The 26,795-nt window shown below is 50.4% G+C and overlaps 1 protein-coding gene across 1 annotated transcript; it reads right to left on the minus strand.

Moving 5' to 3' along the window:
• Nucleotides 1–16,944: 16,944 nt before the first annotated feature.
• LOC310751827 (protein C1orf43) lies at nucleotides 16,945–24,947 on the minus strand. The gene is made up of 7 exons (XM_083591552.1): nucleotides 24,762–24,947; nucleotides 23,011–23,112; nucleotides 20,818–20,935; nucleotides 20,660–20,713; nucleotides 20,404–20,570; nucleotides 18,874–18,932; nucleotides 16,945–18,024 (listed from the first exon to the last, which is right to left on the minus strand). Exons 1-7 carry the CDS (start codon nucleotides 24,876–24,878, stop codon nucleotides 17,826–17,828), a joined length of 816 nt encoding a protein of 271 aa, XP_083447678.1. The 5' UTR covers nucleotides 24,879–24,947; the 3' UTR covers nucleotides 16,945–17,825.
• Nucleotides 24,948–26,795: the final 1,848 nt, after the last annotated feature.

Genomic DNA, 26,795 nt, shown 5'->3' on the forward strand with positions numbered 1-26,795 from the left:
CCCTAGGGGAACAGCTGAGTACCACTAATAGAAACCCCCAAAAGTGGCAGAAGAAGGGGAGGGGGTTGAATGCTGCTTTGTTCCAGCAAAGAGGACGCCCACCTCCCCGCCACTCACCCACCCTCTTCCCTTATATATATAATTAGTTTTTTAACATATAATTTTCAACAGTAATTAAACATACTTTTCCATCTTATTCAATTTTTTTTGACTTCCATCAATCCTGTCTGAAAATTTTCCAATCGAATCTCTTAGTATGCCTTTCTTATTTTCCCTATGACATTTCAAACTCATAACCAATATCTCTATCTTTTTCTACTTTGCGACACTTCGTATATTTCTCCTTACAAAACTTCTTGTAGTCCTCCTAGCGTAATTTGTTGATTACAGTTGCTCTTCAAGTAATTCATATACCGTATTTTTCGCTCTATAAGACGCACCAGACCATAAGACACACCTGGTTTTTGGAGGGGGAAAACAAGAAAAAAATATATTCTGAATTCCGGAAGCCAGAACAGCAAGAGGGATCGCTGCGCAGGGAAAGCAGCGATCCCTCTTGCTGTTCTGGCTTCTGGGATAGCTGCGCAGCCTGCATTCGCTCCATAAGACGCACACACATTTCCCCTTACTTTTTAGGAGGGAAAAAGTGCGTCTTACAGAGTGAAAAATACGGTAAACATACTTTTACATCTTATTCAATTTTTTTTGACTTCCATCAATCCTGTCTGAAAATGTTTTCCAGTCTAATCTCTTAGTATGCCTTTCTTATTTTCCCTATGACATTTCAAACTCATAACCAATATCTCTATCTTTTTCTACTTTGTAACACTTCATATATTTCTCCTTGCAAAACTTCTTGTAGCCCTACTAGCGCAATTTGTCGATTACAGCTGCTCTTCAAGTAATTCATATACTTCTTCCAATCTTCTGTAAATCTCTGGTCCCGCAGGACTGCGACAAAGCCTTCCTTTAGCTTTTCACACAGGTGCCAGCAAAGGCAGCCCCGCAGGGTGAGTGCGATAGACGAGGACTGAGCTGTGCCAGACGACCAGCCTAGGATGCCTGGGTCCTCTTGTCATTTGTCCCCCGCCGCAAGACAGTGAGGTCAGAAACCAAGGATGGAAGGTTTAAAGCATAAGGGAGACCCCCTGGAAGGGAGCACCTGAAGGCACAGGGGGCATCAGAACATCAGAAGAGTTTTCTTGGATCAGGCTGATGGCCCCACCTGGTCCAGTATCCTGTTCTTGAAGTCACCAACCAGATGCCCAACAGGAAAGCTGCAGGCAGGATCCAAGCACAAATGCCATGGGTAGGCAAACTAAGGCCTGGGGGCCGGATCCGGCCCAATCGCCTTCTCAATCTGGCCTGCGGACGGTCCTGGAATCAGTGCATTTTTACACGAGTAGAATGTGTCCTTTTATTTAAAATGCATCTCTGGGTTATTTGTGGGGCGTAGGAATTCGTTCATTATTATTTTTTTCAAAATATAGTCCGGCCCCCCGCTAGGTCTGAGGGACAGTGGACCGGCCCCCTGCTGAAAAAGTCTGCTGACCCCTGACAAACGCCCTTTCCCCTACTGCGATTTCCAGCAACTGGTATTCACAAACCTATCTCTAAGTTACCAGGATCAGTCCCCATCCCTGTTGAAAAAGAAGAAGCACTGAGCATACTGTTGGTGGGTTTTCGCCAACTCATTTCTAAGAGTGTGTGGTGTGGTGTAGTGGTTAGAGAGTTGGACTAGGGCCTGGGGGAGAGCAAGGTTCAAATCCCTCCACCCCCAGAATTGTGGCCACGAAGCTGTCACTAGATGTCACCTTGAGCCAGAATCACAGAATCATAGGGTCCACGTGGGTCATCTACTTGAACCCCCTGCAATGAAAGAATCTTTTGCCCAACGTGGGGCTCAAACTCAGGACCCTGAGATTTGGGACTCAGCTATACTGCTGCAAATATAATGTTTTAAGTGCATTCTACAAATGTGACACTAGATGGCGCTGGTAAGCTAATGGCAAATTCCATATATATTTCAAAACGTTTTTTAAAAGCATTTTCACAGCAGGTTTTTTTTTAATATGAGCTATCCCCGGTCGCTGCCTCTCAACATCACCTTACTTGTAGGGTTGTTGCGTGGATTAACTGAGGAGGGGAAGAACCATGTACGCCGTCTTGGAGAAAAAGGCAGGCTAGGAATGCAATCAAGAAATCAAATAAATAACAGAACAATGTTTGTCCTGTTCATTAAGTTTACTCTTCGTAGGCTACAGCCCAAGCGCTGCAAGTAGATCAATGACTCACACCTGGCAAAGGGACTTGAAAGAGCAACGTCAGGAAATCCTAAGGACCAGAAACTTGACTTTTTGGAATCTGGGGGTGCCTAGTTAGGATGTCATAATCCTCAGGGGCAGTTTCTGAGTCCCTAGAAATGTGGGATTTGATGTGCCTGGTCTCCCTCACACAAGCCTGATTGAATCCTAAGTCAATGTGCTGCCCATTTTTTTCAACAGCTGGAGAGGAGACCATCTCTGAGCATGTGCTGAGTGCCCTTCCCTACCAGCAGGTGACCACAGCCATATCTGCACACATCTGGAACTAGGTGAAGGTAAAAGGACCCCTGACCATTAGGTCCAGTCGTGACCGACTCTGGGGTTGCGGCGCTCATCTCGCTTTACTGGCCGAGGGAACCGGCGTACAGCTTCCGGGTCATGTGGCCGGCATGACTAAGCCGCTTCTGGCGAACTAGGGCAGTGCACGGAAACACCGTTTAGCTTCCCGCCGGAGCGGTACCTATTTATCTACTGCACTTTGATGTGCTTTTATACTGCTAGGTTGGCAGGAGCAGGGACTGAGCAATGGGAGCTCACCCCGTCGCGGGGATTCAAACCGCCAACCTTCTGATCGGCAAGCCCTAGGCTCTGTGGTTTAACCCACAGCGCCACCCGCATTCATCTGGAACTAAGTACATAGTAAAAGCCTCTTCCCACAGATGGCCCCAGGATGCTTGCAAGCAGAAACCGAGCACAAGAACAACTATTATTTGGTGCAAATTCATGCTAATAAATACATTTTTGTATTCCCTTTCCTCCTAGTGCAGGCACCCCCAAACCTGGCTATCCAGATGTTTTGGGACTACAACTCCCATCGTCCCTGACCACTGGCTCTGTTAGCTAGGGATGATGGGAGTTGTAGTCCCAAAACATCTCGAGGGCCGAGTTTGGGGAATGCCTCTCCTAGTGCATAGAGAAAGTGGATAGCAAGAAGCCTCTCTCTCTCTCTCTCTCTCTCTCTCTCAGGACACTAGAACTCAAGAAGCTGAATGCTGGAAGATTCAGCGCAGATAAAAGAAAGTCCTTCTTTGCTAAACTGTGGAACTCACTCCCACTGGAGGCAGAGATGGCCGCCAACTTGGGAGGCTATAAAAAGAGGACTGGGCAAATTCATGGAGGAAAAGGCTATCGATACTAACGATGTTTCTGAATACCAGAAGCCACAGGAGGGGGTTGGATCCTGCTGGCAGGTTTTCCATCTAAGACCAGGATCCTGGGGTAGATAAGCCACTGGCCTGATCCCAGCCAGGCTCTTCTCGTGTTCTGATGTAACCTCTGTGTAAGCATGATGTGAGAAGACTGAAATACCGTATTTTTCGCTCTATAAGACGCACCAGACCATAAGACGCACCTAGTTTTTGGAGGAGGAAAAGAAGAGAAGAAATATTCTGAATCCCAGAAGCTAGAACAGCAAGAGGGATCTGGCTTCTGGGATAGCCTCTTGCTGTGCTGGCTTATGGGATAGCCACACGCAGCCTCTCCCGGGCAGGGACATGAAGACTCCCCCAAGAGTCGCGCTCCCTTTAAAGAGCGAGTGTGCGGCTCTTGGGGGCTTTTCCTTCCCTAAGGATGAGGGAGGAATAGGCAGTGGGTTGGTCAAGTTGTATTGTGAGAGAGTGAGAGGAATTGTTAGGTGGAGTCAGACAGATAGTTGGAATAATCAGTTTGCAGTTGTTAGAAACGTATAGGACAGCAAAGGAACTAAGTTTAAGAAACTGACAAGAAAAATTAACTGGAACCATAAGCTTGTTCTGCATTTTTAAATAAACTTGATTATTTGTTAATGTTAACAACTGTCTGGTCTCCGTGTGTCCCTGTGAGAAACGGGGTGGTGGCAGCGAAGAAAGCAATCACAGTGGTGGCACAGGGTCAATAGACCGTCAAATGTCCAGGGCCCTGTGTGATTGCCACAAAGGAAAAGCCCCCAAGAGCCGCACACACGCTCCACGCGGCTCTTTAAAGGGAGCGCTGAACAGAGCCTCCCGCCTGCATTCGCTCCATAAGACGCACACACATTTCCCCTTACTTTTTAGGAGAGGGAAAGTGTGTCTTATAGAGCGAAAAATACGGTGAATGCTCCATAATCTTGATGTCGTCTGGAGGGGCCCCAATTCCTGCACCCCTAGCCTTGAAGTGGTACAGTCCGCTCAGGACTGTTTCCCTTGCTCACCAGCCTCGTTCTCCTGCCTCTGTCTCTTCACGCTGAGGCTGCAGGCCCGAGCTGGTAAGGTCAGCAGCCAGCAGCGATGTCCCCAGTGCCCAAGCCTCCGCCACCGCCCACCAGATCTTGTTCCCGGTCTTTTGTCCCGCTGATATGCTATCCTCTTTCTTTAAATAGCCGCGGAACAATTCCTCACCGTTCACCGCCCTCTGTGCCCAGCAAGCGAGGCTGCGGGGAGCCGAGCGGCTCTGTCACTTTTTATTCAAGGCTGCCGCTCGCATTCCGTTATTCAATCCCGGCACCGACAGGTGGTGAGATGCCAACCTTTCTTGTGTCCCCAAAATGCCCCTGCTTGCTTAGACAATGCCCTGGCTGCCACGGGTAATGGATGTCATCTTCAGCCTGCAACCTAAACCTCAGCGGGGGGCAGGCGTCATTAAGATGGTCAAAGGTGTTGCTATTCACCAGGGCCAAATCATATTTAAGTTGCTAGTCCTCAGTGTCTCCGAATTAATTTCTTCTTCCTGTTCCACTCCTCCTGTGGGCTCTGGCCACCCAAACTCCTAGGAAGTACTTTACCCATTGCTCCCTTTGGGAAGCCTCGTCTCTCCCAGTACCTCCCTCCTTGCAGTGTAGGCAACCAATTTATTATACCAGGGGCAATCTCTGTTTTCTGATACCTGCTTAAAGGTAAAGGGGTAAAGGGACCCCTGACCATTAGGTCCAGTCGTGACCGACTCTGGGAAAGGCAGCCGGAGAGAACGCGGCTGAGAAGAGCGGCGAAGGAAGGGCGGCCCCTCTCGGGGTGCTGAAGGGAGGGAGGGAGGCGAGGGGCTGGGGGATCCCGTGAAGGGCGCGCACGGGGGGGGGGGAACCGCAGCGTCGCCATGGCAACACGCGCCTCCCCTCCTTTCCCCGGGTCTCTCTTTTTCACATTCACGCCTTTGGCCCCGTCGCTATTTCGGTTATCTCTTCATGCCCTTCCGTTCTCCCGTTTCGCCCTCACGACAACCCTGCGAGGTAGGAGCTCCCAGATTTGCACCCACAACAATCCTGCAAGGTAGGAGCTCCCAGATTTGCCCCTGCAAGGTAGGAACTCCCAGATTTCCCCTCACAACGTTGCGAGATAAGAGCTCCCAGATTTGCCCTCACGACAACCCTGCGAGGTAAAGGTAAAGGGTCCCTGACCATTAGGTCCAGTTGTGGCCGACTCTGGGGTTGTGGCGCTCATCTCGCTTTATTGGCCGAGGGAGCCGGCATACAGCTTCCAGGTCATGTGGCCAGCATGACTAAGCCGCTTCTGGTGAACCTGAGCAGCGCACGGAAACGCCGTTTACCTTCCCGCCGGAGTGGTACCTATTTATCTACTTGCACTTTGACGTGCTTTCGAACTGCTAGGTTGGCAGGAACAGGGACCGAGCAACGGGAGCTCACCCTGTCGCGGGGATTCGAACCGCCGACCTTCTGATCAGCAAGCCCCAGGCTCTGTGGTTTAACCCACAGCGCCACCCGTGTCCCATACCCGCTTCAAAACAAACAAAAACAAGAGATTTTCGCAAAGTTCACATATGCTGATATGTATCTATAGGTGCAACTTTCAGAAAAAAGTGCAATAATTTCAATAGGAATATAGTGGGAAGATGATGAGCAGGTGACCTCAAGGCAACTTCAAGGCTCTCTCTTGCTCCTCTTTCCTAGGGCTCTGTCTTTTCAAACCACATTTGGATGGGCAGCCCTTTAAACAGAGAACTGTCCTCTGAAACCCCTTGTAAGGGGAACTTACAATCAAATATTGCCGAGTGTTCAGGGTGCCAGCCAGCCAGCAGGCTACTCGATTCCTTCCCTACCCCATTTTCCACAGCGGAACTTGCAATCAAACATTGCAGCGCAGAGTGTATCTTTTCAGAGTTCCAATCTGCCGGCCATGCCCTCCTCAGGCCGACTCCATTACCTGTCCTCCCTCCCTTAAAAAACAATATTTCTCCTTTTAAAAAACAATGACAAAAAAAAATTGTTTTCCCCCCAACTGACTCCCAGAAGAGGATGGGAGCAAAACTTCAATTGCTGGGCTCAGCCTGCTATTTGCTCTGGCACCACCTGCTGTTGAACTCCCTGTATTCTGTCCTATCCAACCCAATGGACACCAGGGGGATAATCGGTTAAGCCCAAGGAAAGGGAAAGCAACCAAGAAGCCGAAGGGGAAGACATCAGGATCGCCTGTGTGTTGGTCCAAGCTGCGGCTCCAATGGGTGTCGAAATAACCCTGGCGCTGTAAGAATATGTTTGATATTTAGTTGGTTTCCCAGTAGAACAACCTAATATCAAACATATCAGACAGAAGCAGGGGAGGCGGGTGGGTCTCCGGCTGAGACGATGGGCCCCTGAACAACGTCACTGGGGTGCGGAGAGGTCTGCAGAAGGAGACAGAACAGAAAATGTGCATCAGAGTCACACCGTTCAGTAATTTCTCTCAGGGTTGTGGGTTCAAGTTGCCAACATTGGACAAAAGAGTCCTGCATTTGCATGGGGTTGGACTAGATGACCACATGGTCCTTTCCAGCTCTACAAGAGAAATAACTTCATGCACATCAAGAGATGCGCTTGCACTCCAGCTCCCTTAAGATCCCAGCCAGTCAAGGATGATGGAAGTTGGAGTTCAACAAGATGTTTTCAGGCTCAAAATGCAGAGCTGTCACCAGACGCCATGACCGATTGAATGGGCATTGAACTGTGGGAGATCACAGAACAGGTATGCCCAGATAGGAGTGTCTTTTCCACTTCCTGCCCAGGCACTGGGATGAGGACAGGGCTAGAGAGGCAGGTAAAAGGTAAAGGGACCCCTGACCATTAGGTCCAGTCGTGGCCGACTCTGGGGTTGCGGCGTTCATCTCGCTTTACTGGCCGAGGGAGCCAGCATACAGCTTCCGGGTCATGTGGCCAGCAGGACTAAGCCGCTTCTGGCGAACCAGAGCAGCGCACGGAAGCACTGTTTACCTTCCTGCTGGAGTGGTACCTATTTATCTACTTGCACTTTGACGTGCTTTTGAACTGCTAGGTTGGCAGGAGCAGGGACTAAGCCACAGGAGCTCACCCCGTTGCGGGGATTCGAACCACTGACCTTCTGATCAGCAAGTCCTAGCTAGGCTCTGTGGTTTAACCCACAGCACCATCCGCATCGCTAAGAGAGGCAGGAGGGAAGCCCAGAAGACCAGAAGGATGGTTACAGGGGGCAATGCCTAGGTGGGGATCAATCCTGATCTGGGGGAATCTCACATCCGTCCAGGGGATCCAGAGCACTAGCAAAGAGAAAGAGCCAGTTGGTAGTAGAGCAGGCATGCAGTCCTCCATATTCAACCCCAGGATTTCTTTTCTGTGGCCTGCACTATCAATGTGATTTTATTTATTTTTTTTAGAATAGCCCTGCCTACAGTCTCCAGCTAGCAAAGGGAACATAGCAGTGGCAGAGCAGATGCTTAATAATAATAATAATAATAATAATAATAATAATAATAATAATAATAATTGTACCATGTCCATCTGAGTGGGTCGCCCCAGCCACTCTGCATGATCTCTTGGTATCCCTGTTTAGGGAAGCTTTTAATGCTTAATAGGTTATTGTATTTTAGTGTTTTGTTGGAAGCCGCCCAGAGTGGCTGGGGAAACCCAGCCAGATGGGCGGGGTATAAACAATAAATTATTATTATTATTATTATTATTATTATTATTATTATTATCCCCATTAAAAAGAAATATATTTTTTTAAGTATTGGAAGCAGGTAATGTGAAGCACCCTTAAGAATGTAAGGAGAGCCTGGCTGCAGGATCAGGCCACTGGCCCACCCAGTCCAGAATCCTGCTCTTCCAGTGGCCAACCCAGTGCCCAAAGGAAGCTCAAAAGCAGCATCCGAGCTCAGGAGCAACTCTTTCCAGAAACTGGCATTCAGGGGCACATCACTGCCTCTGACAGTCTCTGCCTGAGACTGACCCTGTGAGCATAAGAGCGACAGTGTGGCATAGTGGTTAGAGCACCAGACTAGGGCTTGGGGGAGTTCAAATCCCCGCTTGGCCCACGAAGCTCCCTGGGCCAGTTTCTGCCTCTTAGCCTAACCTACCTTTCAGGGTTGTTGTGAGGACTGAATGAGAAGGGGGGGAGAACCACCTACATCACCTTGAGCCCCTCGGGGGAGAGAGAGAGAGAGAGAGAGAGAGAGAGAGGTGGGCTATATGAAGGCGGTGGACTCTCTTTCCTTGGAGGTTTTTAAATCGAAGTTGGATGGCCACCTGTCGGTTGCAATTCCTGCAGGGGGTTGGACTAGATGCCCCCTGGGGGTCCCTGCCCCTGCTTTAATTCTGCATTTCCTATGAAACGCAGTAAGTAAGTACGAAATAAAACTGTTTTTAATCCTGCTTTTCAAAATTGCAGCAACCTTCCCTGGGACCTGTTGTCAGAGGGCAGGCAAGCCATTAAAACGATTTAATAAATAACCACGACAATACCGGCAGCAATAATAAAACTGGACTAGCCCGGGAAATGTTCCGATCCACCAAAATCCGACGCCTGGCACTCCTCTAGGTTGGAGCCAAGTTAGGGCTTAATGGAGGGATCTCTGCGAACCTTTTCCCTCCCCCTTCAACCGTCTGTCCACAGAAGATTCAAAAAACCTCCCATAGCTCTCGGCGCCTTACCTGAGCGATGGATGGGCTGCCCAACGGATGCTGGCGATCTGACAATTCCCTTGCCCTGAGCCTACTTTATAACCATGTCCTGCTGCCCGCCCCCCCCCCCCGGCACAGTGGGGTGGGGTGGGGTCTCCCCGTCGAGGGGCTCCAGCCCCACTGCCACACACGTGTCCGTGTTCCCATTAACTACTCCCCAGCCCCAGCCCTCAATGCCCTTGGAGCCAAATTATCCTGATCAATAAAGGTTCGATCTTCTGTCCTCCTCTCTGGCTGGCCTGTGGGCCTTGTCAATTTCACGTCAATATACGTTACTCTGGACAGTTCCTTCCATCAAGAGGCCAGGATATATTAGAGGGGAGGGCTATTTTCCTCTCATGTGCCCCCCGATTTTTCCCGTTTTCCACTCTGGTCCAGGAGAGCCAGGTATCTCTGTTTGTCAGGGAAAAGTCCCTGATTTGGTTTGTTGTTGTTGTTTAGTCGTTTAGTCGTGTCCGACTCTTTGTGACCCCCTGGACCAGAGCACGCCAGGCACTCCTGTCTTCCACTGCCTCCCGCAGTTTGGTCAGACTCCTGCTGGTAGCTTAGAGAACACTGTCCCACCATCTCGTCCTCTGTCATCCCCTTCTCCTTGTGCCCTCCATCTTTCCCAACATCAGGGTCTTTTCCAGGGAGTCTTCTCTTCTCATGATGTGGCCGAAGTCTTGGAGCCTCAGCTTCAGGATCTGTCCTTCCAGTGAGCACGCAGGGCTGATTTCCTTCAGAATGGAGAGGTTTGATCTTCTTGCAGTCCATGGGACTCTCAAGAGTCTCCTCCAGCACCAGAATTCAAAAGCATAAATTCTTCGGCGATCAGCCTTCTTGATGGTCCAGCTCTGATTTGGTTAGTTTAGGAAAAGTAGGGGGGATGACCGGGACGGAGAGAGATCGCGCACAATATTCAAACAAGGTCACCCACAGAAGCTGAATGATGGGAAACTCAGGACCAGGGATGTCTGAACCTGTTGGTTTCAGTTCCTGTCAGTTTTTTGGGTTTTTCCCAGTCTCGAGTTCAGGTTCTGCACATTTCCACAGAGGTTTGCGACGACGACAAAAAGTTTCCTTGAAAATTTACCAGCATTTTAGAGCGACTTTCTCTGAATAGACACATCCCATGCCCTTTTTAAATGGGGGAGGGGGTTGCGGGGGGGGGGAAAGGGAGTTATTGGGTTGTTATTTTTATTTTATATTTTGTGGTTTTATATTTTGATTTTGTTCTGTGAACCGCCCTGAGACCTCTGGGTATACAGCGGTATATAAATCCCATAAATAAATAAATAAATAAATTCTTTCGTATGCAATCTGGCCTAAATATACGTACACCATTTTGCCGTGTTTTCTATTTTCCCTAACGTAATGCTTTGTTTTCACAGTCGTATGCATTTTTATGCCTCGATACCTTCCGTAAGTACAGTGGTACCTCGGGTTAAGTACTTAATTCGTTCCAGAGGTCCGTTCTTAACCTGAAACTGTACTTAACCTGAAGCTCCACTTTAGCTAATGGGGCCTCCCACTGCCGTTGCGCCACTGCTGTGCGATTTCTGTTCTTATCCTGAAGCAAAGTTCTTAACCCGAGGTACTATTTCTGGGTTAGCAGAGTCTGTAACCTGAAGCGTATGTAACCTGAAGCATCTGTAACCCGAGGTACCACTGTACACCATTTTGCAGTGTTTTCTATTTTCCCTAATGTAATGCTTTGTTTTCACAGTCGTATGCATTTTTATGCCTCGATACCTTCCGTAAGTACTGTGTTTGGAGGTTTTGGGCGTCCCATGGCAGGGCAGTGTCTCAAAGAAAGATGTGCTCCACGTTTCCAGCATATTCACACCCCTCCTGTCTCAGGAGTTTCTACTCTGGCTTGGTCCACAGAATGGAAGATGGAAAGATCTCCAAAGACATGCTTTATGGCAGGGGTCAGCAACCTTTTTCAGCCGTGGGCTGGACTGTATTTTTTTTGGGGGGGGGGGGACAAATTCCTATGCCCCAGAAATAACGCAGAGATACATTTTAAATACAGTGGTACCTCGGGTTAAGAACATAATTCATTCCGGAGGTCCGTTCTGAACCTGAAACTGTTCTTAACCTTAAGCACCACTTTAGCTAATGGGGCCTCCCGCTGCCGCCGCGTGATTTCTGTTCTCATCCTGAAGCAAAGTTCTTAACCCGAGGTACTATTTCTGGGTTAGCGGAGTCTGTAACCTGAAGCGTCTGTAACCTGAAGCGTCTGTAACCTGAGGTACCACTGTAAAAGCACATAGTCTTCTCATGTAAAAACACCAGGCAGCCCCCACAAATAACCTAGAGATGCATTTTCAATAAAAGGACACATTCCACTCATGTAAAAATACGCTGATTCCCAGACCGTCCGTGGGACAGATTGAAAAGGCGATTGGGCCACATCCAGCCCACGGCCCTTAGGTTGCCTACCCCTGTTCTATTGGGAACTAACTGGCTTCAGGCCTGTTAGCAGACTAACTCTGTTTTACAAAGATGTCCGCCAACATGACATCAAGGCTGGCAACATCAGCCCTGCTATGTGGGAATCCCCTGCAGAGGACCGTAGTGCCTGGAGACAGAGTCCAGTGCCGGATTTACATATAAGCTAAACAAGCTATAGCTTAGAGCTCCAATCTCTTGGATATAACCATTTTATTGAAAGTTATCTTTGTTGTTTCTTCGGCCTGTAAACCGCCTTGTGTAGAGTCATACAGAGAGGCGGTACAGTGGTACCTCGGGTTAAGTACTTAATTCGTTCCGGAGATCCGTTCTTAACCTGAAACTGTTCTTAACCTGAAGCACCACTTTAGCTAATGGGGCCTCCTGCTGCTGCCGCGCCGCCGGAGCACAATTTCTGTTCTCATCCTGAAGCAAAGTTCTTAACCCGAGGTACTGTTTCTGGGTTAGCAGAGTCTGTAACCTGAAGCGTATGTAACCCAAGGTACCACTGTATACAAATTAAAATTGAAACGTAATGTAATGAATCCGTCAATTTAGGCAGGTCTGCAGTGAGCGGGACTCAGGTGGCATTCAGCCCTGTGTACAGAATTGCACCTTCTTTTTCCAACCCAGGTGCCAAGAGGCAGGGAACTAACTAATGCAATGCATTCTGCAGCCATAATTCGCCCCATTAGTGCACAGCCAGTTCCCTTCCCCTCCACTGCTATATTCCACTGATGCATCGATCCGCTCGGCCCATCTGCTGATGGAGATTCCCCTGCGGCCACGACGGGGCATGCTTCAGTGGGTAGTACACGGCCGACCTTGGGAAGGGGGCAACGGGCTGGGGGAAGGGAGGGTGACAGTGGCTAAACGCAGGGAACATTTCGGTCCCCTCTACAAGTTTGTGGTGCACGTCTGCATGCGTGTATGTTCAGGCTGGAGTGTGGGTAGAGTAAAACTCCTGACCGGTGTAAGGTCCCTGTGGATGAGAAGCTGCAAGGTGTTCCTGTACTTGCCCAAGGTTCAGCTTCCTTGGCCTGGAGGTCAGTGGAGACGGCGGTGTCCTTGGGATCAACAGTTGTACAGTGGTACCTCAGGTTAAGTACTTAATTCGTTCCAGAGGTCCGTTCTTAACCTGAAACTGTTCTTAACCTGAAGCACAACTTTAACTAATGGGGTCTCCTGCTGCTGCCGCGCCGCCGGAGCACGATTTCTGTTCTCATCCTGAAGCAAAGTTCTTAACCTGAGGTAATATTTCTGGGTTAGCGGAGTCTGTAACCTGAAGTGTATGTAACCTGAAGCGTATGTATCCTGAGGTACCACTGTATATATATACAGCGTTACCCCAGTTTAAGTACTTGATTCATTCTGAGGTACCACTGTATAACCTGAAGCACCACTTTAACTAATGGGGCCTCCCGCTGCCGCCACGCCACTGGAGCACGATTTCTGTTCTCTTCCTGAAGCAAAGTTCTTAACCCAAGGTACTATTTCTGGGTTAGTGGAGTCTGTAACCTGAAGCGTATGTAACCTGAAGTGTCGGTAACCCGAGGTACCACTGTACACACACACACACACACACACACACACACACAACCTGAGCATAGGATGGAGGGTCTGACACCTCCTCCTCCAGATCCCACTTCTGACACCAGTGTGGCACACAACTCAATCTGCAAGCAACATGATTCCAGGTGTGTCTGAGATTACCCAGAGTTCAGTTTCCTTGGCACGAAGGTCAATGGAGATACAGTTTTAGTCCCAGATACATCCAGTGCAACCTGAGCAATTTATGTCTCGATGTTAAGGTTACCATACGTCCAGAATTTCCCAGACATTGCCAGGATTCAGCCATCAGAAAAATTGAAAAGTCTGAGAAAATCTGGACATATGGCAACCCATGTTGGAGGTGTAGATTTGGGTGGATTTCCTTATAAATATGCTCAAAAACTTATTTCTTTTTTTGAGATATTGCCAAAAAGCTCAGCAACTTTTGCGTCCTATGTCCCCACTACTCACCTTTTCTCCAAATTAAAAAGCCCCAACATTCTTACTGAACAAATATGTGAACCAAACCACAAAGAAATAAAAAGTGGAGAGGGCACTGTTTACCACTTCCTGTTTCAGCTCTATGTGCTTTCCAAGTCCCAGACTAATTCTACTGGATCCCTCTTTTACCCGGATACTTTGGAAAAGTGTGTACAGGTGCCTCTCTTTTTCAGGTGGTGGGTTTATTTGGGGGAGGGGGAGTGAAGGGACTGGAGGGGCTACAGCCCTATCACTCACTCAAAAATCCGGATGTATCCCCAAAAGCTAGCGACTCCTGGCATATAGGATTACAGCGTTCTGAACATGCTCAGAGACCCATGCACCTTGCTTAATACACTCCCAAGCAGGTTCTGAGACTTCTCTAGGGTGTACCTAGATCAACATACGCCTTCCCAAAACCTTATTTGCCTGTTTCTTGGGGCCAGCTCTGGCAGGGGCAAGAATTTGGGGTCTGATCTCCAAGCCTGACGGCCTGATTTGGTGCCACCGCTCTGCCTGCTCCTCGTGCGTGGCAGGGCTGATGTGATCCGGGGTGACAGCCTGCGTAATGAGCAGGGGGCCTGCTCCCATTCCACTCGCCCTTGTCAATATCCAGAACCAGCCCAGGCGCTGATGGGCCCTAGAGCAGAGAAGCATCAAGGTCGGCGGGGTGGGCGATTGGGGAACGGCAGATACAGGGGGTGGACAGAGCATCTCAGAGGGGAGAGGGGGGGTCTGTTCTGAAAGACGTGCCATTTCTGATCAGAACAGGGCAAAATGCCATTGCACACACCCTACCGAAGAGACTCCAGAGTTTGGGTTTATTGGAATCAAGGTCAATGGAGTTTGCGGTGCCTTTATGACATTTTGTTTTATTTGGACGTATGTACAACCAGAGCGTGTGGCGCTGTGGGTTAAACCACAGAGCCTAGGACTTGCCGATCAGAAGGTCGGCGGTTCGAATCCCCGCGACGGGGTGAGCTCCCATTGCTCAGTCCCTGCTCCTGCCCACCTAGCAGTTCAAAAGCACGTCCAAGTGCAAGTAGATAAATAGGTACTGCTCCGGCGGGAAGGTAAACAACGTTTCCATGTGCTGCTCTGGTTCGCCAGAAGCGGCTTAGTCATGTGGGGATTCGAACTGCCGACCTTCTGATCGGCAAGTCCTAGGCTCTGTGGTTTAACCCACAGCGCCACCTGCGTCCCATGGAGTGGGTATCATTTGTCTATCCAGCTCAGCATTGTCTGCACTGACTGGCAGGGACTCTCCAGGGTTTCAGGCAGGAGGTACTCCCAGCCCTAACCTGGAGATGCTGAAGATTGTATCTGGGCCCCTCTGCATTCAAGGCCTGTGCTTTGCCACTGAATCTATAGACTTTCCTCTAGGAATAATGTAAGATTCAAGTCTGCACCGTCCAAAACAGGACGGCTAGTTTAAAGAGGAACCTAGGAAGCTCTTTTATGCTGAGTGAGACCTGGGATTTGCCCAATGCAAAGCATGTGTTTTGCCAGGGAGATCCATTCCAATGCTCCTCACTTTCCGAGACTCACTTTGCCTCTTCCACCAGCCTTCTTCAACCTGGGGTTGCCAGCTGCTGCTGAAGCACAGCTCCCTTCAAGTAGGCTTGGGATGATGGGAGTTGGGAGTCCTACGTCAGTTGAGGGACCGAAGGTTGTGGAGAACTCTGCCCTGTACGGATGGCTGGAACAAGACCCTCATGGGTTGGCTGCGATAGGGCTGGGAGAATCTTCCAGCTGCATTTCTCAAGAGAAAAGTTGCCATCTGCTGGCCACAGAAAGGGAAACAAGCCCCGGTGGTCTGTACTGTCGCTGATTGCAACAGGAATGAATTCACACACAGAATCACAGCGTTGGGCCGGATCTACATGGTTTCATGGCGCTCTCATTGGGGTATTCAGTTAGCCTTTGTGAGAACAGGATGTTAGGCGAAATGGGCCTTAGGCCTGATCCTGCAGACTCTTCTGTCGGCTCAGCACTGTCCAATGCGCAGGGCAGGATGTGCAGTGTCTGCCTGACTTCGACAGACTGCCACCAGAAGGAGCGAACTCTGGCACAAGGGTGACCCCCTCTTGGACGACCACAGAAAACACACAGGTAAGGATGGGCAAACATGTCAAGTTCGGTTTCTCTTTAGATTTCTCATTTTTCCATTTCTACCCATTTCCACCATTTTCTTAAAAAGTCATGAAAACTGGCATTTATTCCTCCTAAAATACACACATTTCTATATAACTTTGCAAAGCACATTTCCCCCAAATACAACACATTTGTGTATGTTACCATCACTAATAGATGGTAATAAAATGCACCCTCCCAGTATATGCAGTTTCGTCTAAATTCCTGGGCCAGAGGACACTTCAAAAATTGGGAGCAGTGTGAATTTCGAAGGAGGGCTTTGTTGAAATACGATGCAAATTTTCACGGAGTTTTAAATTCAGTTATTGATGTCGAAGAGGAAAGGCCCCTGAGCGAACACATTCGAAATGGATGAGAGTGGAAATCTGGCCTTTACTCCGATATAGAAGGGATGGAGGGACGACACCCTCCTTCCAGATGATGTTGGACTCAAACCCCCATTAGACTCAGACACAGATGATGGGAGTTGGGAGTCTAGCAACATCTGGAGGAAGGCCATAGGTTCCCCACCCCTGAACTGACACATGTCCCAACCAATCAGGGGTCACATATTAAATGCATATTAAAGCAAGGAAGGGGAGCCTGTGGCCCGCCATATTGTTGGACTACATCTCCCGCCAGCATGGTTAGGGATGATGGGAGTTGTAGTCTAACGGCATGTAGATGGCCACAGGTGCCTTACTCCCCATGATATAGCTCAGAGCAACACAAACCATGTGGGCTTAGGATGACGCAGCTCCAAGATCGGGAGTTTGAAGTCCCAGAGAACAAGGAAGAAAGCATATGTGCTTGTGTGAGGGCAACAAAGTCTCTCTCTCTCTCTCCCACCTTCAAATCTCATGCAGTCATAGGGAAGACCCTCTCTAGTCCTTAGCTTTCCTGTGCTCTTCCTGCTGGTTTCCTCTCTCCTTGAAGTAGGAACCAGTCAACACTTGTGTCTTTTAAAAGCAGAGGCAGGGAATCTTTTTCAACGGCAATGGAGTGCAGGGGACATAATGCGTATCCTAGGAGGCCCTTCCAGGTGTGACTCAAAAGTTCCTGGAGACAGAGAAAGTGATGGGCCTGGGAGCCACATCCAAGTCAGAACTGCTCTTTTGCAGAAGAGATAACCAGGAGCCCATGGCTGTGCAAGTGTCTGCTTTATTAAAGAGACGTTTTCAGAAACAGACAAGGACAGTCCGGCTCTCTCTCAAGGCTGAAGAGGGGCAAGCAAGGCTTGTTGTGCTGAGACCCAGGTTGGTAGGGGGGAATGGGACATCCCCATGGTTGTGTTGGGGGTGCACTGATGTTCCAGCGCATCAACGGCAAGTAGACAAAAAGGAAAACAGGGGCCCTGGTCAGGACCCACGGCGGCAAGCAGCCGTTTCGTCGCGACACTCCAAAATGGCACTGCAGAAAAACAGCCGTCCCAACGTGGCTGTTTTACAACCCAGCCGCCTCTTGTGCTCGTGGCTGCGGACCTTCGCTTCTTCCTCGCTGGCTGGAAGGTAGAGATGGGGAAGATTGCAAGGCAAAGCCATGGGGGAAGAATTGAGGGAGGGAAATGATATTGGAAAAAAGGGGGGGGAGGAGAGAAACAATGTCCCCACGGTGGAAGGGGATGGAGGACGAGGAGCCAGAGTTAATAAAATGACAAAAACAAGCCCCTCTGCTCGTTCTCGGCATCTTCGGCGGACAGTAGGGAGAGAGAGGCGTGCCTGGGAGGCTGTGTCTTTTTAAATAAATAAAAGAGGTAACGGAATGATATATTTACAAGACCACACAGGGTGGGAGAGGGAAGGGAAAACTCAGGACACTCCCCACCCCAAAGCAGCAACATGCTTCACACAGGACTGTCCACTGAAACGCCACCTGGCAGCAGCTAATGGCAGCCCAAGTGCGCAGGCAAAATAAGAACGACAGGGTGAGAAGAGTCTTCTTGGTCCTGGCGGGCCAACCGACCGCAGGCCAGTGCCACTGAGAAGGGAGAAAGCCCTGGCCCCATTGTGCATTGAGGGTGAGGATCACAGGGTGCTCTCCAGCGTGTTGTAGTTGTCCTTAAAGCTCTTGAGCTCCAGGAAGTGTTTGGCTCTCTTGCTCTTCTGGCTGGAGGGCAGGTAGGTGACCTGGATGGTGGTTGGGCCGGAAAGGTCAGGCGAGAGGGTCAGGTCCTTGGCTGCGGACTGGTGCTGCCGCTGGCTGCTGCCTCCTCGGGCCTTGATGCTGCGCCGGAAGAGAGGGGGAGAGGGAAATGAGCAGTTGCCGGATTAGAGAGCGGCTGCATAAGCGCTGTATCCAGTGAAGCTCATAGTAAAGGTAAAGGGACCCCTGACCATGAGGTCCAGTCGTGGCTGACTCTGGGGTTGCGGCGCTCATCTTGCTTTATTGGCCGAGGGAGCCGGCGTACAGCTTCCAGGACATGTGGCCAGCATGACTAAGCCACTTCTGGCGAACCAGAGCAGCACACGGAAACGCTGTTTACCTTCCCGCCAGAGCGGTACCTATTTATCTACTTGCACTTTGACGTGCTTTCAGACTGCTAGGTTGGCAGGAGCAGGGACCGAGCAACGGGAGCTCACCCTGTTGTGGGGATTCGAACCGCCGACCTTCTGATCAGCAAGCCCCAGGCTCTGTGGTTTAACCCACAGCGCCACCCGCGTCCCTCACTTACAGAAGGTATCGAGGCAAAGAAATGCATACAACTGCGAAAACAATGCATTATGTTATCTGGCAGGAGCAGGGACCAAGCAACAGGAGCTCACCCTGTTGCGAGGATTTGAACCGCCGACCTTCTGATCGGCAAATCCTAGGCTCAGTGGTTTAACCCACAGCGCCACCCGCGTCCCCTAGTGAAGCTCATAGATGCAACTAACTTGGGTTTGTTCATTTCGGGAAGAGGAGATGCCGGGATTTGAACCCACGACCTTCCCTTTGCAAGGCAGATGCTCTACCGCTGCGCTATGCAAAGTGTTGCCGGTTTGTGCGAGGGATTTACAGGTCTCCCAGCACACTGCACAGTTCTCCCAGATGGAAGGCGATTATCAAAAGAACAACCCCAGCCCCAGGACTTACATTGCCGCCAGCTCATACAGAGCTTCCTGGTACTTGAGGAATTCCGTCTTCCCGAAAGTCTGGGAAACAAACAAACACACAAAAGTGGGTCAAGAATATCAGGTGGTTTAGCATTGTGGGTCATGCCTGCCCCGGAACATCTCACTCTCCCTCCCACCTACGAAGCATAGAGGCAAAAAGAAGACATAAAGAATTCAAAGTACAACAGCATCAGGCGCACCCCTCAGCCCGTTTCATAGAGAAATGTAGCTTTCTGGGTCCAAGAGAACGGGTGATTGCGGAGTGTTCCAACCCCGTTTAGCTGGGCATTGGAGAAGGGCCAAAAGATGGCCATATCAGCAGCACACACGTCATGGGGATGGGGCGCCAGGGCATCTTTCACCCTGCACCATACAAACACATATACACACACACACGTCCCAAACTGAAGGCAAAGATGATCTGCAAGGAACATGTGGATTCTGTCAGCTGGGTGTTGTGTCTATCAACGCTGTTGTCAGAGCAAAAGGCTATCCTGGCTGCTACCACAGTCGACACAGATTAAATACGCATACAAACAGAAATGCCAGGCGCGGGCCACCTCTGATCACACCAAGGAACTGAACGCCTGCAACAAAAGCAGGTGGCTGGGGATTCCCCCCCCCCCCATCCCAATAGCTGCATTCCTTTCAGGGTAACACATGCCAGCAGGGGAGGGGGTGGCAACAGCAAAAGTGGGTGGGGCAACAGATGTAAAATGTTAGGTAAAGGGACCCCTGACCATTAGGTCCAGTCGTGGCCAACTCTGGGGTTGCGGCGCTCATCTCGCTTTATTGGCCGAGGGAGCCAGCGTACAGCTTCCGGGTCACGTGGCCAGCATGACTAAGCCGCTTCTGGTGAACCAGAGCAGCGCACGGAAATGCCGTTTACCTTCCTGCTGGAGCGGTACCTATTTATCTACTTGCACTTTGACGTGCTTTCGAACTGCTAGGTTGGCAGGAGCAGGGACCGAGCAACGGGAGCTCACCCCGTCGCGGGGATTCGAACCGCCGACCTTCTGATCGGCAAGTCCTAGGCTCTGTGGTTTAACCCACAGTGCATAGTTCCTACACATAGCACTCTTGATTCACCACCCAGAGAAGGATGTTCTAGGACACTGGGCAAAAATATCAAACAAGGGCACAAATCAGGCAGCTGGGGGATATGGATGGGAAAGAGGAGAATCCAGAGGTCCAGACAAAGGTTGTATTTGTGTCCCCCCCAATGTTTGCTACCCCTGATCTAAAGGGGAAAGGGGGCAGGGCCCATTTTAAGGCTGTCCGCCACAGGCGGACAAGGAGAAGCCAATGCTTTCAGTGCTAGTGCATCAGTTTCCCCCAGCCCAACGCCCTCAGGGATTAAAGGAGTTGTGGTTTAACAACGTTCTTGGATTCCCATCAACCTCAGCAGTCAGCATGGCCAATGGTCAGAGATGATGGGAGTGCAGTCAGGAGTTCTCAAGATGCTTTTGAAGTCCCAGAGTCCCTAGCACTCTGGGCAGAGACTACTCACCCCTGTGCCGTAACGGGCGCTCTCGTACCCATCCAGGAGTATGTCAATCAAAGTCTTGCGGACGCCTTTGAAGGGGGTGCTGGAGTTCCGAAGGTCCACCAGGTAGGCGCGGAAGTTCTTCCCGATCAAGGATCTGGGGTGCCTGCCTTCAGAGGAGAAGGGGATCTCTATGGTGTGTAGGGGGGAACAGAGAGAGTGTGAATACGAGCAGGAACTGTAGCCACCAGGCCAGCCAGCTTAACATTTGTTTGCTTACCTGAATCCCTGATGGCATCCAAGGCCTTCATCCTGTACATGTAGTTATAGCAAACTGCAATAAAAAAAGACAGCCCAGAGGCCTGAGTCAGTTTGGCATCTCTGTGAACATTCATGCCCTCTTCTCCCACCCCCTTGGCATGAATTAGGAAACAGTACATGGGCTTCGAGGCGACTCCAATTGAAGGAGGCGAGTGTCGTCGTGGGACAGCAGCCGGGGCTCATACTTGATGTCCTGAACCCGCGATAGTCGGATGTCAATCTCCTCCTTCAGGCCCTGAGCAGGTAAAGGGGAAGGGTCAGAGGTGAGGGGCACGGCACACGGCACACACACCAAAACATCCCACAGGTATCCATAAGCCTAACAGTTTGCTCCCCTTTAAGTAGCGCACAAAGACCAGCCACCTGAGGCTGCCTCACTCTGTCTGATGGTAGGGGTGGCCCTGATCTGGAAGGCCATGGTCTTCAACAAAAGCAGAGCCAAGGAAAGCCCATGGCTGGGACGCCAGTGGGAGAGCACCAATCAAAATCTTTTTAAATGAAGCATCATGAATATTGCAACAGCACTGCCAATCTCCCTTCCTGGGAAAACTCTAAGTGCCAACCAGACATCGGTGATTGCTTTGGGTGAAGTTTGAAGATAGCCACTTCCAGGTAGGAATGCAGAAGATCCAACAGACCAATAGCAAAGCTCATTCTCTGGGCGTTAACCCATAGACAGGCAAAACAGCATCATCAGAAAGGGCCATAGCTCAGTGGATAGAGCACCTGTTTCTCAAGCAGAAGGTCCCAGGTTCAATTTCTGGCACCCCCAGGCAGGACTGGGAGAGAAAGACTCCCTGCCTGAAGTCCTGGAGAGTTGCTGCCAGTCAGGACAGACAATACCAAGGTAAATGGGCCAATGATCTGATTTGGGATAAGATACTTTCCTATCTTCCTATTGAGGCAAAAGAGGGAGGGGCTAGTCAGCTTATGTTATGCTGTGGTAATAAAATGGGGCTGGGGAGAACAATGCTTGCTGACTTGAGCCAAACGATATAGTACAAAGCGATAATAAACAATAATAAATATTGTCAAGTCTTCAGAGTTTCCCCCTGCCAGTAGTCATTTCATTTTCTAAACTAAACACTCCTAAACACTTATTAGGGCTGGGCAATATAACAACTTATTGCCCAAAACTGGTCTGAAGTCTGTATCGTTATATCAGTTTCATAATTTCTGACCTGGCAATATACAGTGGTACCTCAGGTTAAGTACTTAATTCATTCCAGAGGTGCGTTCTTAACCTGAAACTGTTCTTAACCTGAAGCACCACTTTAGCTAATGGGGTCTCCCATTGCTGCTGCGCCGCCGGAGCACGGTTTCTGTTCTCATCCTGAAGCAAAGTTCTTAACCCGAGGTACTATTTCTGGGTTAGCGGAGTCTGTAACCTGAAGCGTATGTAACCCAAGGTACCACTGTATTGCAAATCACTGTGTGTGTTTGCTAGGCAAAAAATCACAATGTGGGAAAAACCGTGAAGCCAGGCAATGCTTCTCTTGATTCCAGCAGCCCCTGTTAACTCTGCCGGCTCAGCTCTCCGCTGTCTCCTGCAGGGGCCAGCGAATCGCAAGAGCAGGCGCCGGCAAAAATCACGATGCGGTAAAAGCCGTACAGCCAGCCAATGCTCCATTCGTATTTCAGACACCGTAATATATCGATACATCATGCGGTTTAGCTGGTGATATATCACAATGTTGAAAACTAGATATCACCCAGCCCCAATACAGTACTTATTTTTATTCATACAGCTCAATTTCAGGACCTTATATTCCCAACCAGGGATTATACATCAGTCAGGGTCAGGAAGCTTTTTCAGTCAGAGGGCCACATTCCCTTTCAAGAAAAATATTTTAGCTGCAGTTCATTCATTTTCAGCTTTACATTCTTGTTATAAAATAAGCATGCCTAGACATTCCATCGTTGCACCCGTAACCTAGGTTTAAGGTGCCACTGAGCTCCTAGCTTTCATATTTCACTTTCTAATGCTGCTCCTGTGGTTTCCAGCAACTGATATTCAGAAGAATTTCTGTATCTGACCATGGAGGCAGAGCCACCAACAGCTTTATCCTCCATGAATTTGTCTCTTTGAAAGCCATCCAGGTTGGTGGCCCTCCCTGCCTCCTGTGGAGCGAGTGCAATTGTTTAACTATGTGCTACACAAAGAAGCACTTTATTTTATCTGGTCTGAGTCTCGTGTAGGAAGAGAATCCCAAGGGACAAGGAGAGAGGCCTGGAGAGTGGCACACAGCTCCTAAACCCAGAGGTTCCCCAGCCCTTCTAACCCTAAAACAGGGTTGCCTGCCAACAAACCTTTGGTGCGTGCTGCCCAACTGGCACATGGGGGCCACGGCGGGACTTCATGGCGAAGCGCATGATCTGCCTCTTAACAAATATGAAGAGTAGCACAAAGACCTGGGGAAAAAGACGGAAAAAATGCTGAAACAGTATCACAGAACTGAAGCAATCCTGACCCCTTCCCACAATCTGCCCACAGGGATTTACTTCCTCCACGCTTATACAGTATCTATAGTGAGAATACATTGTACATGAGCCAGCAAAGCGATGCTGTGGCACAAGAGCCCAATACAATTGTGGGCTGCCATCAACCTGGGCATCATGTCCGAGACGTGAGAAGGCACCACAGTACTGAGCACTGGAACGGCTGGTTTCCCTGTAGGGCCGGTTCTAGGCAGTCAAGACCCATTCAAGGAAAAAGAAAGCAAAAATGGAAAGGATTCAGTGAGAGTTTTGAATTTGCAGAAGGATCCCTTTGTGCAGAATGTGAAACTGGAGGAGTTTTGTCATTGTAGCTCCAAAAAGCTGGAATTCCGCTGCCCGAAAGAGGTCCGCTTCAGTCTTTTTCCGCAGGTGGCATCAACCTAAGAGGGACCTACAACGTGTCCAACCTGCCCCACAGATGAAATGAAAGGCATCAAGGTGTCCGTGTAGTGTTGGAGAGGGCGAACAAAGGTCGCTCCAGTGCAGAATACTAGAGTTGGAAAGAACCACGAGGGTCATCTAGTCCAACCTGGTGCGATGCAAGAATCTTTTGCCCAACGTGGGGCTCGAACCTGCGACCCTGAGATTAAGAGTCTCATGCTCTCTAGCAACTGAGCACAAGCTTTTGTGTTGGTGTGTGTGAGGGGGAAACTGATGCCGCCATAGAATTTGTGAAGCTTTCTCAAAATGCGCAGCTTCTTCGCAGGCTGTTCCGGCTGCTGCTACCTCGCAGGGTTGTTGTGGGGGCAAATCTGGGAGCTCTTACCTCGCAGGGTTAGTGTGAGAGCAATTCTGTGAGCTCCTACCTCGCAGGGGCAATTCTGTGAGCTCCTACCTTGCAGGGGCAAATCTGTGAGCTCCTACCTCGCAGGGGCAAATCTGTGAGCTCCTACCTTGCAGGGGCAAATCTGTGAGCTCCTACCTCGCAGGGGCAAATCTGTGAGCTCTACCTCGCAGGGGCAAATCTGTGAGCTCCTACCTTGCAGGGGCAAATCTGTGAGCTCCTACCTCGCAGGGGCAATTCTGTGAGCTCCTACCTTGCAGGGGCAAATCTGTGAGCTCCTACCTCGCAGGGGCAAATCTGTGAGCTCTACCTCGCAGGGGCAAATCTGTGAGCTCCTACCTTGCAGGGGCAAATCTGGGAGCTCTACCTCGCAGGGGCAAATCTGGGAGCTCCTACCTCGCAGGGGCAAATCTGGGAGCTTCTACCTCGCAGGGGCAAATCTGGGAGCTCCTACCTCGCAGGGGCAAATCTGGGAGTTGCTGCCTCACAGGGTTGTTGTGAGGGCAAAACCGGAACGAGAACAGAAGGGAATGAGAGGTAACCAAAATAGCGACGGGGCCAAAGGCGTGCATGGGAAAAAGAGAGACCCGTGGAAAAGAGGGGAGGCGCGTGTTGCCATGGCGACGCTGCTGTCCCTCCGCGCGCGCCCTTCACGGGACCCCCCAGCCCCTCGCCTCCCTCCCTCCCTTCAGCACCCCGAGAGGGGCCGCCCTTCCTTCGCCGCTGTTCTCAGCCGCGTTCGCTCCGGCCGCCTTTCCCGCCCGGCGTTTGTCCTCACCAGGCTCCCGTAGGCCATGATCAGCACCACGTTCACCCCGGAGAGCCAGTTGCTGGACTGGGGAGGGGGGGAGGAGGAGGAGGAGGAGGACGAGGAGGAGGTCGAGGACGCCGCCATCCCCGGCCCTGGCGCCTGGCCTGGCCCGGCCGCCCGAAAGGGCCACACAACATGGCGGGCGCCGAAGCCGGCCTGCGCCCCCGTCACGTGACGCGGTCCGTAACACCCCCCCCGTTCGATTTCAGACTCTATGGTTTCCAGAGGGCGGGAGAAGAGGCGCGTCGGGTCAGGTGACCGGAAGGAGGCGATAACATATAGGGGAGGAGACATAGAGTGTGTCTTGAGGGGGCGGGAAAATAGCAAATGCTGGACTGAGGGAAGCGGGTTTTGGGGAGGGGGCTGGGAATGTGTGAGTCACGTGGCCCGGCTAGTGGGGGAGGTTACAGGGGGCGAGTGAAGGGCTGGGGTTACCCACTCAGTGGAATGTGAGCGGCATTTCCGGTTCCCAATGGGACGTCGCCACGTGCAGGACCAACTCAGAGAGAAAGGGATAGGGTCAGTAAGTACACAGGATTTTTGTAACAGAAAGGGAGATCTGTGCGCGAGATAAGTGCCTCTAATTTACGAGGGGGCAATTGGTGGCCTTCTGGTTGTTGTCAGTCTCACATCCAGCAGGGCCAGTGGTCAGGGATGATGGGAATGCTTTTGAATTCTGGTGCTGGAGGAGACTCTGGAGAGTCCCATGGACTGCAAGAAGATCAAACCTCTCCATTCTTAAGGAAATCAGCCCTGAGTGCTCACTGGAAGGACAGATCCTGAAGCTGAGGCTCCAATACTTTGGCCACCTCATGAGAAGAGAAGACTCCCTGGAAAAGACCCTGATGCTGAGAAAGATGGAGGGTGCAAGGAGAAGGGGACGACAGAGGACGAGATGGTTGGATAGTGTTCTCGAAGCTACCAGCATGAGTTTGACCAAACTGTGGGAGGCAGTGGAAGACAGAAGTGCCTGGCGTGCTCTGGTCCAGGGGGTCACAAAGAGTTGGACACGACTAAACAACAACTCCTGCCGACCTAGCAGTTCAAAAGCACGTCAAAGTGCAAGTAGATAAATAGGTACCGCTCCGGCGGGAAGGTAAACAGCGTTTCCGTGCGCTGCTCTGGTTCGCCACAAGCGGCTTAGTCATGCTGGCCACGTGACCCGGAAGCTGTACGCCGGCTCCCTCGGCCAGTAAAGCGAGATGAGCGCCGCAACCCCAGAGTCGGCCACGACTGGACCTAATGGTCAGGGGTCCCTTTACCTTTAAACAACAACAACAACAACCCACTGTACTGCTACTTTCCCCCTAACCCATGCCTTAATGTTTAATCGCTTTTATTGTTTTATATTTTATAGAAATATGTAAAGTTCACTTAATCAGAAAACTTTCTTAGTTGTGCAGTTAATAAACTAGCAAGAAAACACAAAAGCAGGAAAACTTTAAAAAACAAAGATAGTTAACTAAACTATACTGCTACGCTACACAAATTTCCTAGTTGAAGTCCTCTCTCCGCCGCCTCTTCAAAAAAAAGGTATAAAACAACAACAGTTTTATTAACAACAACAACAGTTTTATTATTTATACCCCGCCCATCTGATTGGGTTGTCTGACACTGAGTTGCACCCAGTGCTTAGTCCTACGCAAAGCAGACCCACTGGAGTCAATAGACATGACTAGTATAACAAACAACTTAGGCTCATGAATTTCAATCAGGGTCTACTCTTGAGTAAAACATAGTTCTACGAAACCCGCCGTGTCCAACGAGAACCGGAAGTGGCCGCCGGCGATAACGGCTCCCTATCCTACAGACCCACCTCCCCTTTTTCATCCTTGGCCATGTGAGTTCTGGCAGGGAGTCGTCACGTGGTTCCTTTAAGAAGGCGGGGTCAGGTTGCGAGGGGCGGGGTAAGAGTGCGAAAGCGCGCCGGGATGAAGCCGAAGAGCGGGCGGGCGGACTCTTGACGGACAACAGCAAAGGGGGCGTGGCCCGGCCTCCCTC

The sequence above is a fragment of the Podarcis filfolensis genome (genome assembly GCF_964270895.1).
Source record: "Podarcis filfolensis genome assembly, chromosome: 16".
Classification (NCBI taxonomy): Eukaryota; Metazoa; Chordata; class Lepidosauria; order Squamata; family Lacertidae; genus Podarcis; species Podarcis filfolensis.